This window comes from Lethenteron reissneri, chromosome 56 (assembly GCF_015708825.2).
Source record: "Lethenteron reissneri isolate LAM-NWPU_2019-01 chromosome 56, ASM1570882v1, whole genome shotgun sequence".
NCBI classification, from domain to species: domain Eukaryota; kingdom Metazoa; phylum Chordata; class Hyperoartia; order Petromyzontiformes; family Petromyzontidae; genus Lethenteron; species Lethenteron reissneri.
In genome coordinates, this window is record NC_083834.1 from 6,025,692 (window position 1) to 6,042,820 (window position 17,129).

General features: G+C 48.0%; 1 protein-coding gene across 1 annotated transcript in view; it reads left to right on the forward strand.

Annotated features, from left to right (window-relative positions):
- Positions 1-3,284: 3,284 nt before the first annotated feature.
- Positions 3,285-17,129, forward strand: part of LOC133357075 (palmitoyltransferase ZDHHC14-like) — a 95,570-nt gene continuing 81,725 nt past the window's right edge. The window contains exon 1 of the mRNA XM_061574848.1: positions 3,285-3,873. Within this exon, the coding sequence (XP_061430832.1) occupies positions 3,710-3,873 (164 nt within the window). The 5' untranslated portion in view covers positions 3,285-3,709. The remainder of the gene's footprint in view (positions 3,874-17,129) is intronic.

Below are 17,129 nucleotides of genomic sequence, written 5' to 3' on the forward strand. Positions count from 1 at the left end.
GTGTGTGGTGTGTGTGTGTGGTGTGTGTGTGTGGTGTGTGTGCGGTGGTGTGTGTGTGTGGTGTCTGTGTGTGGTGTGTGTGTGGTGTGTGGTGTGTGTGTAGTGTGTGTGTGGTGTCTGTGTGTGGTGTGTGTGTGGTGTGCGTGTGTGGTGTGTGTGTAGTGTGTGTGTGGTGTGTGTGTGTGGTGTGTGTGTTTGGTGTGGTGGTGTGCGTGTGTGGTGTGTGTGTGTGGTGTGTTTGGTGTGTGTGTGGTGTGTGTGTTTGGTGTGTGTGTTGTGTGTGTGGTCTCTGCGGGAGTCTAAGGGTCTCTGTGTGAGTCTATGGGTCTCTGTGTGAGTCTATGGGTCTCCGTGTGAGTCTATGGGTCTCTGTGTGAGTCTATGGGTCTCTGTGTGAGTCTATGGGTCTCCGTGTGAGTCTATGGGTCTCTGTGTGAGTCTATGGGTCTCTGTGTGAGTCTGTGGGTCTGTGTGAGTCTATGGGTCTCTGTGTGAGTCTGTGGTCCTCTGTGTGAGTCTATGTATGTACAGTACATATGTTGAATTTTTTTCGCACCGTACGTAACCAACTGTATTAATCGCAGGGGCGAATGCATTTGTATGCCAATTTCTCTTACTCATGGGTGCGTGTGTATGTGCGTGCGTGTGTGTATATGTGACCCGTGGCACCTAGGTCTGCCCCGTGACCTCCTACCAGCGGGCGTTCGACACTTCACGTGGCCTCAAGGTGCACATGGCCTGGCACAAGCGTCGTGGTGACGTCACCGCCACTTCGTGGCGAATGGCGGTTGTTGTTGTTGTGTATGTGCGTGTGTGTATCTGGATTTTAAAGGTACGCTTTATCATTCAAGTTGCTCGTGTCCTGTGCTCTTACTTCGGCAGCTAATGGTGTTTAATATGTGAGGTGTATGTGGCATGTGTTTTGTTCTTATGGGGAGCGGTGGCGCAGTGGTTAGCGCACTGCGCTATGAACCTAGCGCCCCAGGTTCCATTCCCGCTCACGGCCAACACAACCGTGACGATTATCTGAACCGGTCCTGGGCCTCCCCTAGGTAGACTCAGCCTCAAATTAGTACCTGGTGCGGTGTGTAAACATCGCAACTGGGGAGACAAAGGCGGCCGGGCGTGGTGCTGGCCACCCACCCCCTCGTGTGCCACGCGGGGCCTTCATAGGTGCTCCTCGCTAACAGCACTTGCCCCAACAGTGTGATGAAGGCTACACGGGGAGCTTTGTCCTTGCGTGCGTGTGTATTTTGGTGCATCTGTGTAACGGATACGTTTTGAATTTAATTGTATTGTTTGCAACATTGTCCCCTCCTAGAAGACAGTCACGACACAGAGGCTTTCGTGGGTAAATTATGCAGAATATTAATAGTCTATACATTGTATTCGACTACTCTGAGGCAGGGCCATTGCCCGAAACGTCGCCTATTGTATATTTGTCCTATTAAGGCCCCACAGAGTGCCGTTGACAAATGTGTTGCGTCTTTGTTTAATTTAAAGTCGAACATTTTCCGTGCTTTATTTACTTGGGCCTCTTTAAATATTCGGGGCCTCTCTCCCACATCTCACCACTCGGGGTCAAGCCAAGCTGACCGCGGATTACAGGAGTCGCGGATTACTGGAGTCGCGGATTACAGGAGTCGCGGATTACAGGAGTAGCGGATTACAGGAGTAGTGGATTACTGGAGTGGCGGAATACAGGAGTCGCGGATTACAGGAGTCGCGGATTACAGGAGTCGCGGATTACTGGAGTCGCGGATTACATGAGTCGCGGATTACATGAGTTGCGGATTACTGCAGTAGCGGATTACAGGAGTCGCGGATTACAGGAGTCGCGGATTAGATGAGTCGCGGATTACAGGAGTCGCGGATTACATGAGTTGCGGATTACTGGAGTAGCGGATTACAGGAGTCGCGGATTACAGGAGTCGCGGATTAGATGAGTCGCGGATTACAGGAGTCGCGGATTACAGGAGTAGCGGATTACTGGAGTCGCGGATTACAGGAGTCGCGGATTACTGGAGTCGCGGATTACATGAGTCGCGGATTACTGGAGTCGCGGATTACTGGAGTCGCGGATTACTGGAGTCGCGGATTACTGGAGTCGCGGATTACATGAGTCGCGGATTACTGGAGTCGCGGATTACAGGAGTCGCGGATTACTGGAGTCGCGGATTACAGGAGTCGCGGATTACTGGAGTCGCGGATTACAGGAGTCGCGGATTACTGGAGTCGCGGATTACTGGAGTCGCGGATTACTGGAGTCGCGGATCACAGGAGTCGCGGATTACAGGAGTCACGGATTACTGGAGTCGCGGAATACAGGAGTCGCGGATTACAGGAGTCGCGGATTACTGGAGTCGCGGATTACAGGAGTCGCGGATTACAGGAGTCGCGGATTACTGGAGTCGCGGATTACAGGAGTCGCGGATTACAGGAGTCGCGGATTACTGGGGTCGCGGATTACTGGAGTCGCGGATTACTGGAGTCGCGGATTACTGGAGTCGCGGATTACAGGAGTCGCGGATTACAGGAGTCGCGGATTACTGGAGTCGCGGATTACTGGAGTCGCGGATTACAGGAGTTCTGTTGTCGGGTAATCGGATCGATTATCGGTAGACCAATCGATTACTCAAAATGATGGATAGCTCAGCTCTGGTGTCTAGATGTAAAGAATGCTGCGTCACGAATAATTAACATTAACCTCACCCAATGTATTGTATCAGACGACTTATACACATTAATATTGTAATATTGTTGCTATGAATGTTAATGTGTGATGACGTCTTGCATATATTAATAATTTCCAACGTATAAGTGTCGTGAGAATTATTTTATTATGTTTAATTTTTATTATTTTATTACTTCCATTCTAACGCGACTTCACCGAAAGAACCAAGAAGATGAATCCCTGCACTCACGAACGCTTTAAATCGAATTTAATTGTCAGAATCGTTACATATTCAGTGACGTCATAATTATTTAAATGAGACGTGCCTGACGTCACGACATCATAACATCCCCGCGCTGCCCCGCAATCAAATTCAACATTCACGCATAAATTAGCATATTTTATAATGACACGCCCCCTCATTAACATAAGTTATGCTGGCCTGATGACATCACGATAAAATTAGCATATTTTATAATGACACGCCCCCTCATTAACATAAGTTATGCTGGCCTGATGACATCACGCATAAATTAACATATTTATAATACCACGGCCCCTCATTAACATAAATTATCGTTGCGTCGTGACGTCAGGCGCAGGAGGGGTGAGGCGGCCCAGGCGCCCCAAGGCGAGTTCGAAGCAGTCGTCGCGATGTGGCCACGTCGGCTCAAAGCAGCGATGGAGCTCGCCAACAGGCCGACAGATTTAGCGCCATTGCGTTAACGAACATCTACGAGACACAGGGACGTGGCGGCGGCGGTGGCGGGGCGGCGGCGGCGGCGGCCAGGGAAGGGAAAGACGAAAGTTGGACCGACCGCAGTGCGGCACTCCGCCGGCGGAGGGGCACCTCGCCCGGCGCCCTGATTCAGGCAAGGCCCTAGGGGCCCGAACGCAGCTAGGCCGCGAGGGCGGTCCAAAAAAAAAAAAAATTTTTGGACACAAATTTCTTTGCGTTTTGAGGCGATTGAACAAAAATAACGCAGACTCAGTCGTGAGCATTCGTCGCCAACAACTGAGAGCAAGCCCGGCGCGATGGAGTCGGCGAAGGTGAAGCTTCCTCGTCGCAAATGGGAGGTGTTCCCGGGAAGAAACAGATTTTGCTGCAATGGGCGCATCATGATGGCAAGGCAGTCGGGCGTTTTCTACCTGACTCTGGCTCTCATCACCATCACCAGCGGCCTCTTCTTCGCCTTTGAGTAAGTATTCATTCATTATAACCAGCGGCATCGGCATCATCGGTAGCAACATCATCGGTAGCAGGAGTCTTTCATCAGCAAGAATCACTTAAAATCACAGTCGTCATTGGCATCACGAGTCGCCCACTTATTTTCGCGTGATGCTCTTCATCATCATCGGCAGCAGCAGCAGCATCATTAGCCTGCTCATCATCATCATCGGCGGCAGCAGCAGCATCATCAGCGGTGGTGTCACTGTGATCATTGTAATCATCATCATCTTTGTCATCAGCTTTCACTTGCTGTCAGCATCATCAGCCTGCTCTTCATCATGATCGGCAGCAGCAGCATCATCAGCGGCGGTGTCACTGTGATCATTGTAATCATCATCATCATCTTTGTCATCAGCTTTCACTTGCTGTCAGCATCATCAGCCTGAACATCATGAGATGTGTCATTCTACACGTGCATGAATGATCGTTATGATTTCCATAGACTCGTAAGCAGCAGCAGGATTTTAAATCGGCAGCAGCACCAATCGACGCCACTCGTCACCAGCTTGATCGTAGTATGCTTCGTTCAACACGTTCATTGTGATTCGTGAACACCGTCATCCGCAACAGCAGCGGATGATGGTATCACCACCACCACTATCATCGTCGGCTGCGTCATCATAACTGTTGGTCATCATTGGTGGACATCGGTTTCATTGAGCAGAATTATCTTTAAGTGTCAGGTAACCATCAATCCCAATCATATTCACTGCCACCATCATCATCACCACCACGTTTTAATGGAATTGGTTGAATCATCCTCTGAGTCGATCGATCCAGAGAGGATTCCTGGATAAGGCCCATCACTATATCATCGGTATCAGTGTCACCATAACCATCTTCACTGCCTTCTTCATCATCACCACTACCACCACTACAACTGGATTCATTGCGTTATTGCTTATACTGCCCTACTCGGCACCAACTACTCTATCCATCATTATCATATACGTCTCTTAACCTTATCGTAATCATGGCTTTCACCAGTGTCTTCCTAATTTATCATCATCATCATCATAACTGTAACCACCATGGTAATCATAAACATCTTACGGTGCATCTTGTAAGAGTTTTTAAGGTTCTGTGCATTTTGTTCAATGTTTTAAGTTGCGTTATTAATCACAATTATCCACACATGCAACGCCTGGGGATTTTCAGCTCCCTACCAAACACATGCAGACGCTGTGACAGCAGTGATACCCCCCCCCCCCCCCACACGTTTGTGTGTTCAGTTTATTCCCCTCCGAATAGCACGGTTGTCTACGTACGGTGCGAAAGAAGTCCAAACTTACAGCACATAGAAAACAAGCGAATGGATGGGTGGGTGGGGGGCTATGGTGATGAGGGAAAATCGTCAACAGTGTTGCAGTAAGAACGCCAGGGAAGACACTGGATTGCAAAGTCCGTGACATTCATTGGGAGGCTGTTTGGGAGGCTGTCAATTATTGGCATGGATTTGAACGAGGTGGGAACGAGGTGGGAAAGAGCACTGAGAGCAAGCAAAGGACGAGGTGAGTTGTGGACTGTGGGAACAGCAGCAGAGGAGGAGAGCGAGACCTTCCAGTGAGCGGGAGATCAATTGATGGCAAGGGGTTTCCTTCTTAAGAAGCCTTGGTTGAACGGAGCATTGTGCCGATTGTGTTGTTGGTAATGGCGAGATGTTTTTTTCGGCGCGGGCTGGTAAGTCCATCAGCGGAGTGCTGCTTTAGAGTACTGTATTGTGCTGTTCATATTGGCGTTCAGGCCCTATCGTAGACATCTTACGACCAAAAACGACAGATCTCGGAATCTGATCAGCTTTGCGCCTGGTTGACACTTTGATGAGCAGAGCACGTTTGCACAAATAGGCAGTCATAGGCTTCTGAACGGCTAAGTGGTGGTGGGTAGCAGTGGGCAGTGCCGCAAAAATCCATTGTTGTACTCTACCTATATGCGCCCCCCCCTCCCCGTGTCTATGCTCCCCGCCTTCACCAACGCACGCTGAACTGCCTGGTGTAGTATGGTCGAATAACTTTGGGGAAACTCAGGCGTTGAATATTTGTGCAGTGAGGTGATCCGGAGGGGGCAGTACAGCAACGGATTATGGAATCTATCCGTTCCTGGCTTCTGTGTGTTCTCCTTTGCGTGTGCGTGTGTGTGCGAGTTGTCCCAAGGGTTCCTCAAGTTTCAACGCGCACGAAGCCAGATGCGTGTTCATCGAATTGGCCAAACAAGCCAGTGCAGAACCCTGCTTCAAAACAAAAACAACAACGGCATCGTTATTATCTTGATGATTCTTCTTGGTTCTTTCGGTAAAGTCACGTAGAAGGGTGACTTTACCGAAAGAACCAAGAAGAATCATCAAGATAATAACGATGATGAATCCCTGCAGTCACGAAAGCTTTAAATCGAAATTTAAATCTTGATGATTATTATAACTTTCTGACTCACCCCTACTGCGCATCTGTGAAAGATGTGGCTATTGACCGGAGCCACGGATGGATTATTGCATTGTAGTATTGCAAGAGATGGCAGATTGCGGTGGGGGGAGGTTGGAGGGAAGGAGGCTTTCATCCAGCAGTGGATTGACCATGCCTGATGATTATTTTTGGAGCCAGCGCTCTGGCTGCATGTACGTATGTTGAACTTCCTTCGCACCGTACATAGCCAAACGCGCTAATCGGATGTGCCGGAGGAAGGGAAACAAACTAAACGCAAGAGCAAGCGGTTTGAAAGAAATGAGTGTTTCAGTCTAGATGATGATTTAGAAGTGCACAGTTCCCAGTGGCTTCCTAATATCGGAAGGGAAGAACGTTCCAGACGGCCGCCTAAGCGCGTTCGATCGCCGGCAAAAAGCCGCCGATTTGTGGAGGTAATTGGGTTTGAATCCGAGTAGAGTGTTGATTCTTTTTCTATTTTTGTCACAAACTGCACATTGTCTTGACATCTTGTCGGCCAGTTGGTGCCCAAAGTGTTTGCTAAGTCTGAACATTGCCGGCAACCACAGCAACGAAGCGATGACGAGCAAATAACAACTTGCAAGTCGACAGCCACTTGGCGGCCGACAGTTTTCAAACACATGTTTGGTTTACTCGAGATAAGGCCACCTAATTGGGCCTTGCCCCGATTAAGTCGGGGAAGGGGGAGTTAAAATGTTATGCACGCGTGCCAAATTTGAAGATAAATTCTGACTGAACAGATTGGCGTGGATAGGCCTGGTCGTGGATTTGGGCCAACGGCTACTACGATGGTGATGAAATTCAAGCAGGGTAGGAGGGGGAAAAAAAACCGCGCTTACGCATGGATTATGTAACACGCACGCTCCAGGATGTATTTGACTTGGGAAGTATTTAATTATCAGGACGGAATCTGGTGGGCAGGGCGAAACGCGTTTGTTTGCGAATGTTATTTTTTTTTCTCCAACTGTGGTTTGTCTCTCCCAAAGTTTCGACAACCCTTTGATGAACAATTCGGATGAATTTCCGTTTGGCTGAAGTCTTCCATTAGCAACTGAACTCTTGACTGAACGTTTGCGTCATATTTGGTTCAGTCTCCCAAGTTTTTGGCAGCCCTTTGATCAACGTGGCCGGTATTCTCCGGAGTAAGTCCCTTACAGCAACTTAAAATGCTGAATCTTTCTTTCATGTCGGATTATCCTTAACAAGAGGTGTGCGGCCTCATGTTACGGACGGACGGACAGGCGCGTTGCTTTTTCACCTGGAGTTGGAATAATAAGTGACCGGCACAAGGGCTGAACGATTTGGGGAAAATATCTAATTGTAAATTTTTCTGACAGCTATTGCGATTTGATTTGCGATTACATTTTTTAAAGTCAAGCTTCAGTTCAATATTCACTGTGTAATAGATGTAAAACATGTGATGGAGCATTACCACATGATACCATCAAAATATGAACTGCTCTATATATTCTGATGCAAGGATGAGAACTTAAAAGATATGAATTGCTTCCAACATGTATTTATTACAAATTTTAATAGAAATAGAACAATCAAACATAAAACAATTGTTAAGTAAAAAAAAAGTTATAATAATAAAAATAAAACAATTCCAATAAGAAAGTAAGAGGACTTTTCAAATCGCTAAAAATCGCAGCCTTTGCGATTTGCTAATCGCATTGTTTCATGTTGCGATTTCGATTTGAAATCGATTAATCGTTCAGCCCTCACCGGCACTGCATTGTCAGCGGGTGCGCAATCGCAAAGTTAATGGTGACGTTCATCAGATGGAATAGTTTTTAAATCCTTTATATTAAGTTCGCTTGCTTGCTTGCGTGCGTGCGTGCTTGCTTGCTTACGACCGTGCAAATCTTTCGGTCGTTTTTTAACCCACTTCCCGTGATCCAATCGAGCTGACATTTTCCACACAGACTCGTTGTGCGAGGCAATTAATTTTCGTGAAAATTTTTTTCCAAAATTTTACACTGTTTAAGGAAAAAAAATTCAATATTTAATTACCAATTGCTTAATGCTGGCAGATAATCATCTGACCCATAGGTGGCAGCCATCTCAAGCCGGAGGACGAGAGGACTCTAGCCGCCACGCATTTGAAGGATTTAGAGTGAAAAACTTTGTTTTTACGGGTTAATTTTTTTTTATTTGGCTTTGCTGCATTTCCCCACGAACCAGCAACAGCTCTCATGATATTGTGCAGGAGGAACCCGACCTATTTTCTGCTAATGTTGTTCGACTGAGTCACAGATGCCTTCGGGGAGGGAGGAGGGGGGGGCTTGCACGAGTTGCTTTGATGCATTATTCCACACTACTAGAAATGCCCTCTGAAGAAGCTTCTCCCGTCTTAGATCCGTGCTTTCGTCCCCAGTGGAGTTATTTTTCTAGAAACTGGGGTCGGCTACATGAAACAACCCAGGCGGTTTCCACATCATCATCAGCATCGCCAGCCGTGATCAAACCACTGTCGGATGAAGTCTTCCCCGAGCCTTTGCCCTCTCTCGCGTTCCTGAGACGCGACAGTCCGCACACCCGAGTTGATCGCGTCGCTTCAGCTCGCCTGCAGCAAAACTAAAAAAACTGCCCCATTACCACTGGCGGATAAAGGCTTTCCCACATCGTATCGCTCACCGCGGGTTTATCGTACGTGCGTACGTTGAACTTCTTTCGTACTGCACGTAGCTAACCGTGTTAATCGGAGGTGCGGTGCATGTAAGTTGAACGTCTTTCGTACTGCACGTAGCCATCCGTGTTAATCGGAGGTGCGGTGCATGTACGTTGAACTTCTTTCGTACTGCACGTAGCCATCCGTGTTAATCGGAGGTGCGGTGCATGTACGTTGAACTTCTTTCGCGCTGCACGTAGCCATCCGTGTTAATCGGAGGTGCGGTGCATGTACGTTGAACTTCTTTCGTACTGCACGTAGCCATCCGTGTTAATCGGAGGTGCGGTGCATGTACGTTGAACTTCTTTCGTACTGCACGTAGCCATCCGTGTTAATCGGAGGTGCGGTGCATGTACGTTGAACTTCTTTCGCGCTGCACGTAGCCATCCGTGTTAATCGGAGGTGCGGTGCATGTACGTTGAACTTCTTTCGCGCTGCACGTAGCCATCCGTGTTAATCGGAGGTGCGGTGCATGTAAGTTGAACGTCTTTCGTACTGCACGTAGCCATCCGTGTTAATCGGAGGTGCGGTGCATGTACGTTGAACTTCTTTCGTACTGCACGTAGCCATCCGTGTTAATCGGAGGTGCGGTGCATGTACGTTGAACTTCTTTCGTACTGCACGTAGCTAACCATGTTAATCGGAGGTGCGGTGCATGTAAGTTGAACGTCTTTCGTACTGCACGTAGCCATCCGTGTTAATCGGAGGTGCGGTGCATGTACGTTGAACTTCTTTCGTACTGCACGTAGCCATCCGTGTTAATCGGAGGTGCGGTGCATGTACGTTGAACTTCTTTCGTACTGCACGTAGCTAACCGTGTTAATCGGAGGTGCGGTGCATGTAAGTTGAACGTCTTTCGTACTGCACGTAGCCATCCGTGTTAATCGGAGGTGCGGTGCATGTACGTTGAACTTCTTTCGCGCTGCACGTAGCCATCCGTGTTAATCGGAGTTGCTGGGGAAGAACAACAGCAACATAAATGACTATACTTCCTCGTACTGGTCAGTTAGCGAATCCAAATCAGTGTCAGATGAGGGCAACATTCACCCACCGTGTTCATTGAAGTTGACCACGGATTGTACGGTGGCTAGGAGATGTTAACTCCTTCGCCTGGTATACAGGAGGTCGTGGGTTCGACCCCGACACTGCCGCCTGCTGCTGTATATTTGGAGTTTGCATGTCTCTGTCTCTCCCCGTGGTCGTGTGGATTTTTCTCCGGGTCCTCCAAATTTATAAACAAATTTAGAAACAAATTTATAAACATGCATTTAGAGTATTTGACTGCTATTAATTTCCACGTGATAAGCCACTTCGTTGATCTATAATTTTTGGCCAGGTCGCTTCTGAAAAATAGCTGTGGCCCTTGCCTGGTAAAGTAAAAATAGTTTAGTTTGAGTGAAAATCAAATTTCGATTTAAAGCTTTCATGACTGCAGGGATTCATCTTTTTGGTTCTTTCGGTAAAGTCACGTAGAATGGAAATAATAAAATATTAAAAATAAAGTCACGTGGAATGGAAATAATAAAATAAGAAAAATAAAACATTATTAAATATTATATTATTTTATTTTATTATGTTTTATTTTTTATTATTTCCATTCTACGTGACTTTACCGAAAGAACCAAGAAGATGAAAATCAAATGTTTTGGTTATCGCTACGAATGGCTTTCCATGGTTGCGAAGTTTGGAGGCAGTCTGTACAAACGAGAGGACAACCATTGATTCTTGAGTGGATTCGTGACATTTCAACGAGAGCGTCTGCATTGCACGTTTGACCTCCAATCGTGATTTTTATTCTTTCTGTGGGCGCGTGACGTGAGTTGTGGATTGCCCGTGCTTGAAACAGAATAGAACACAGTCTGTTCTGTAACTCGGTAATAGTTCCTGAAGAACACTGCATTATGGAAAAATCACGTATTTAATAAATAACAGGCGTAAAGCACAGTCCGCGATAACACCGTGAGATGCGTACGCAGGCCGAGCAAAGGTTGAGGGCGCGTTGGGGTATCATCTAGAAGCATCCAGCAGCATCCCACCGCCTTGTGTCGTGCTGCTACGCCGAGGCAGCCGAACGACCGCTTGTTGCTACTCGCGCTGAGACGTAGTTCCGTTCGCTCGATCGCGTTGTGTCCAATTCGCGTTATAAACAATGTGTTCCCACACACATTCATCATCGCGTTGTATCCAATTCGCGTCATGAAAACAACCCCGGGCATTATGGGAGAATGGAATTTATCTTAATTCCCCAACGCTGTTTTAATTTTCAGGCTGCTCCTCACTCGTTTGCATTGCGTATCGGATCGCACGCCACCACAAACACGCCGGCAGTACAAATCGATTGCTTTGAGAAGCAGTGAAACGCGGCAAACACGCACATCCCACTTCTTCACCCCCATCTTAGTGCAGATGAATAATAAATAAGATTTTATTGCCTAATTTTTATGTTTTACATTATCTGCGTGTGTTTTTTGTATCCTCTTCCCCCATTACCATGGGCAGTTGAGCATTGACCATACATTGTGGTCTATTTGGAATGCAATTAGGGGCATTTGTGCGGAATATGCTTTTTGGTTTTATGGGACTTGGGACGGCGATGACGAACGCCAGAGTCTCTGCAACACCTCAGCGTTACGACGTCCCTGTGGACCGCGTGAGTGGTGATCTCTCACTCCTGACTCCCGTGCATTATTGATGCACAGATGTTGTCACAATAGGGTGGAATGCTGTGTCGTCCTCCCGAATGTCCCGTCCGTTGGGCTTGGCAGCGTAAGTTACGAGCGAGCGAGCGATATTCGCGTGCCGGCTGCGAGACACGGGGGAGGAGAGAATCGGTTCCACGTTCTGTGGAAGATTTGTCATCGAGGTGACGTCGCTACCCATGGACTCTGAACGTAATTTACGATGATCGTCATAATGATTATCTTCTACAAGGCCAGGGGGGAGCATTGGGTGCGGTGTCATGCGGACTGCGCTGTGAATCTCCTGGTAACCTGAGGTTGATTCCTGGCAATAGCTAACGCTGGTGTCATCTGGTAACCCAAACCCCTGTGTTACCACCGCCGTCTTAATTCTCTTTAAAAAAAAAACACAGCCCGAAAAAAACGCCACAGTGCATTTCAAATGCAGCAACAACAACCGCCATTAATAACCAAGTGGCGGTGACGTCACGACGGCGATTGTGCCAGGCTACGTGCGCGTTGAGGCCACGTGAAGTGTCGAACGCCCGCTGGCAGGAAGTCAAGGGACAGACACAAGAACCATGGGTTGACTGACTGACTGAGATGATTGACTGCGAGGACTGAGACGACTGGCCGATGCACCACCTGCGTCCCAGTCCGTGCCAACGCATTTCAAATGCGCCACCAGTTGTCCACGCAACGTGACCTGCAAGGCAAGATTGGGGGGCCTGATATTATTATCACAATAAGGTGGACATTCTTTCTCATGTGCAACCCCTGCAGTCGGGAACACCCCCCCCCCGCCACTCCACATACGACAAATCAACTGCCATCGTATTATTAAATTCGGAACTATAAAAGCATTTTTATTCTTCCGGGGATACGCTGAAAAATAGGCTATCACTTTTGCTATTAACCTATAAAAGGGCTCAGTCCACATTACTTGCAGGAACTAATATATTTATATATTCCACCAAGGTCCTTAAAATCTTCTGAGCTCGAGCTGCTCAGCACTCAAAGGTCTAGGTTGCGTTCTTTTGGCGATCGGGCTTTTGTTAGCATGGCTATGGAATGCTTTGCGACTCGAACATGGGATTTGATCCTCATATAATGCATGTGCAGCGTTATGGGGCGCCATTAGCGTGAATGGCGTTGTATAAAATGAAAGTACTATCTTAATATTATTTCAATCGCACTTCAATATAATACCGATGGCGAAGCGGTATCAGAAACCGATCCACCCCGACTTCCCCCACTTTTACAACCCACACTGACCAACGGCGGGAGGGGAGGGGGGGGCATGGTCAAGCAAATCGCCATGACTGAAAGGCGGAATAGGTGGTGGGGGGAGGGGGGGATGCCTTCGTTTCATCCAGCAGTGGATTGGTCAAGGGCTGTACGGCGTTTTTACGACCACGACGGTGCTGTCACGGTTATTTGACCGAGCCAACATTGGCAACAGAATGCAATGCCACACGTCCAGGTTTTTGGACCCGATAGGCCATCCTCACTCTCCCCCACAGCACTCGCTCTGCCAGTTTACCCAGGTCACTGTCCCTCTGCACCAATGAGCAATCGTGGTGTTGGTGGAAGGTCACGCTTATCATCGGGTCCACAGGTGGGCCGGTGAGCTCAGGGGTCCGAGAGTAACAGAGCTGGCACTGCTGGAGCCTCAGCGTTGGATCCGGCTTTCAGCCTCCAGTGGCTAAAACGCAGTTCCCATTCGACTCGCTTTCAAGTGAACTCTTTTGTTGAACTTGACGCGTTGCCCGTTGAGATTCTTGGGAATTTTCGACTCTTTATATCTTTGAATCTACGGAGCCTAGCGGGCTGAAGTTTTTGTTATCCGTTGCCCAGAGCCGCAACCTAAATAGTTTTTTTTTTCGATTTAAAGTTTTCGTGACTGCAGGGATTCTTCTTCTTGGTTCTTTCGGTAAAGTCACGTAGAAGGGAAATAAAAAAATAAAACATAATCAAATAATTCTCACGACGTTTCGGCCACAACGCAAGCAGCCGTGCTCAGGTGAAGAACAGGTCTGTCGAGAAGACAGGGTCTGTCTTCTCGACAGACCTGTTCTTCACCTGAGGACGGCTGCTTGCGTTGTGGGCGAAACGTCGTGAGAATTATTATATTATGTTTTGTTTTTATTATTTTATTATTTCCATTCTACGTGACTTTACCGAAAGAACCAAGAAGATATACACACAGTTGTTGCTGGTCACTTTGCAGTTTGGACCTTTGGTCTCTGTGCTCGGTAACTACGAGAAGAAAAACAAAGTTTGATTGCAATCCTAAGAACACTCGACGCAGGGCATATAAAAGGTGAGTCTCACTTCTTTTGAATGGGGGGGGGGGGGGGGGAAAGGGCCACTTGACTTCAGAAGTGGTTCTGCAATGCAGTTGCCTTGGTGCTGTTCTCTGACGCAGAGTGTTGCACTGATTCTAGATTTGAAGCTTTCGTGACTGCAAGGATTCATATTCTTAGGTTCTTTCGGTAAAGTCACGTAGGTAAAAAAATTAAAATTAATTAAGTAAAATAAAAATCAAAGAAAAATCACGACGTTTCGGAGGCAACACAAGCTTCCGTCTTCAGGTGGAACCGTCACAGCACGATTGCTGTATCAAGTGAGAGAAATTCCAAGAAAACAGTCCTTGTATATATACTGGTTGAGGGTGGGAGGAGCCAAGGTAGGCCCTGAATATAATTTTTTAAATCCTTTATATTAAGTTGCTTGCTTGCGCGCTTACGACCGTGCAAATCTTTCGGTCGTTTTTTAACCCACTTCCCGTGATCCAATCGAGCTGACATTTTGCACACAGACTCGTTGTGCGTGACAATTTCTTTTCGTGCAATTTTCCCCCCAAAATTTTACACTTTTTAGGTACATTTTTTTTATATTTAATTACCAATTGCTTAATGGTGGCAGGCAATCATCTGACCCATAGGTGGCAGCCATCTCAAGCCAGAGGACAAGAGGACTCTAGCCGCCCGTTTCAAAGACCAATGTGGGCTGGGTTGTGGCCCATTGAACACGCATATAAAGGATTTATAGTGAAAAACTTTGTTTTTACGGGTAAATTTTTGTGAGGTTCGGTGCGGCTGAAGCACGCCGCGTGCGTTGCGCAAGAGGCCTGGGTGTGATTTTCCACCGTCTCCTGAATGCTACACGCGGCTCGTGGCACAACAATTCGAATTTACGGTACAGCATGTCGTCGAAATATTGCGAGAGAATGTACCGTATATGCTAGATTTGAAGTTTTCGTGACTGCAAGGATCCATACTCTTTGTTTTTTTTCGGTAAAGTCACGTAGCTAAATTAAAAATGAAAACAACTAAATAAAATCACGACGTTTCGGGCGCAACACAAGCGTCCGTCTTCGGGGTGGGGACAACGTAGCGCCCGAAACGTCGTGATTTAATTTAGTTGTTTTCATTTTTATTTAATTTTTACCTACGTGTCTTTACCGAAAAAACAAAAGAGTATAGAATGTACCGTGTCCCTTACTAAGCTAAACAATTTTTTTTTTACTTTGCCACGTAAAACCACGTAGTGGTTTTTATTCTTTCTCAGACGCAAAGTGGCAGCCCGTCGTCTCATGGAAATTTATAGCGGCCACTTCCAATGGGTTCGTCTGCAGGAATCTCGAAAATATAAAAAAAACACGCACAACCTTGAAGTTTCTCGTCAGCGATGCAGACTCGCTGTTGGCTGCTTGTCCACGCTGTGACACGCGCCCGTGCATCCCCGGCGTGCAGTCATTCTGTGGCACGCGGTAAACTGCCACACTGTTGGGAGCCGAGGTGGCTAGGAGATGTTAACTCCCTCGCCTGGTCTACAGGAGGTCGTGGGTTCGACCCCGACCCTGACACCTGCTGTGTATTTGGAGTTTGCGTGTCTCTCGCTCTCATCATCATCATCACGGTGGCTAGGAGATGTTAACTCCCTCGCCTGGTATGGAGGAGGATGTGGGTTCATTCCCGACCCTGACGCCTGCTGTATATTTGGAGTTTGCGTGTCTCTCGCTCTCATCATCATCACGGCGGCTAGGAGATGTTAACTCCCTCGCCTGGTATGCAGGAGGTCGTGGTTTCGATCCCGACCCTGGCGCCTGCTGCTGTATATTTGGAGTTTGCGTGTATCTTGCTCTCATCATCATCACGGTGGCTAGGAGATGTTAACTACCTCGCCTGGTATACAGGAGGTCGTGGTTTCGATCCCTACCCTGGCGCCTGCTGCTGTATATTTGGAGTTTGCGTGTCTCTCTCTCATCATCATCACGGTGACTAGGAGATGTTAACTACCTCGCCTGGTATACAGGAGGTCGTGGGTTCGATCTCGACCCTGACACCTGCTGTATATTTGGAGTTTGCGAGTGCGTCTCTCTCTCCGCGATCGCATGGAGTTTTCTCCGGGTCCTTGGGTTTCCCCCCCTCCACATTTTAGAAACACGCGCTTAGAGTATTTGGCTGCTATAAATTTCCACATGATAAGCCCACTTCGTTGAGCTATAATTTGTGATGAACGAGAGCTGCACAGCAGTTCCGTGGCCCTCACACCTGGTCAAATGAAAAAAAATAGTTTAGTTTTCTTGTGCGTTCCAGAATTGGCTCGCGAATTGTTCAATGGGCGTCCCGCTGGTGTGTTTTTCTGCCTCGCGTACGTAATCCTCTTCCTGTTCGTGTGATCCAAGCAAGCAATACGAACGACACTGCAAGCTGAAAATGGGCTAGTTGTGTGCGTCGCGGACCCAAATGGGTTTTGTTAAGAATAATGGATATAAATAGAGCGTGGAACCCCACCCTTGCATTAGCCTGGTATTCCCGAAGACCGATTTAACTTGGTGCAAACATTTGACCTGCAACTTCGACTCTGAGCCAACGACACGAACTCCACATCATTATGGCGTGGGTGGTTTTGGGGGTGCAGTGTTCCCGCTGAACGACCTCCGATGGTTTTATTCCGCGCAGCTCCGCGCCGCTGCTCTTGGATTTTCACGGAACCGTAGAACCGTGGTGGTGGTGGTGGCGGCGCTGGTGACGGCAGCGACAGCTGGAACCCCGGCCAAACATTCTTTTCCGGCAGCCTCTCGGCATTCCGGCGTGCGGTCCCCTGGCGCGGGAGAGGCTTGGCATTGCCCGCGGCGATTTACCGACCTTGGTGTGATGACGCCCACTCGTACTGCCGTGTCCTCGCCCGCGAGGTTCAACGTCAACTGGCGGAAACTTTTGGGTTGTCCTGCTCTTCCCCCCCCACACGGTGGCTAGGAGATGTTAACTCCCTCGCCTGGTACACAGGAGGTCGTGGGTTCGATCCCGACCCTGACGCCTGCTGCTGTATATTTGGAGTTTGCGTGTCTCTCGCTCTCATCATCATCATCATCACGGTGGCTAGGAGATGTTAACTTCCTCGCCTGGTGTACAGGAGGTTGTGG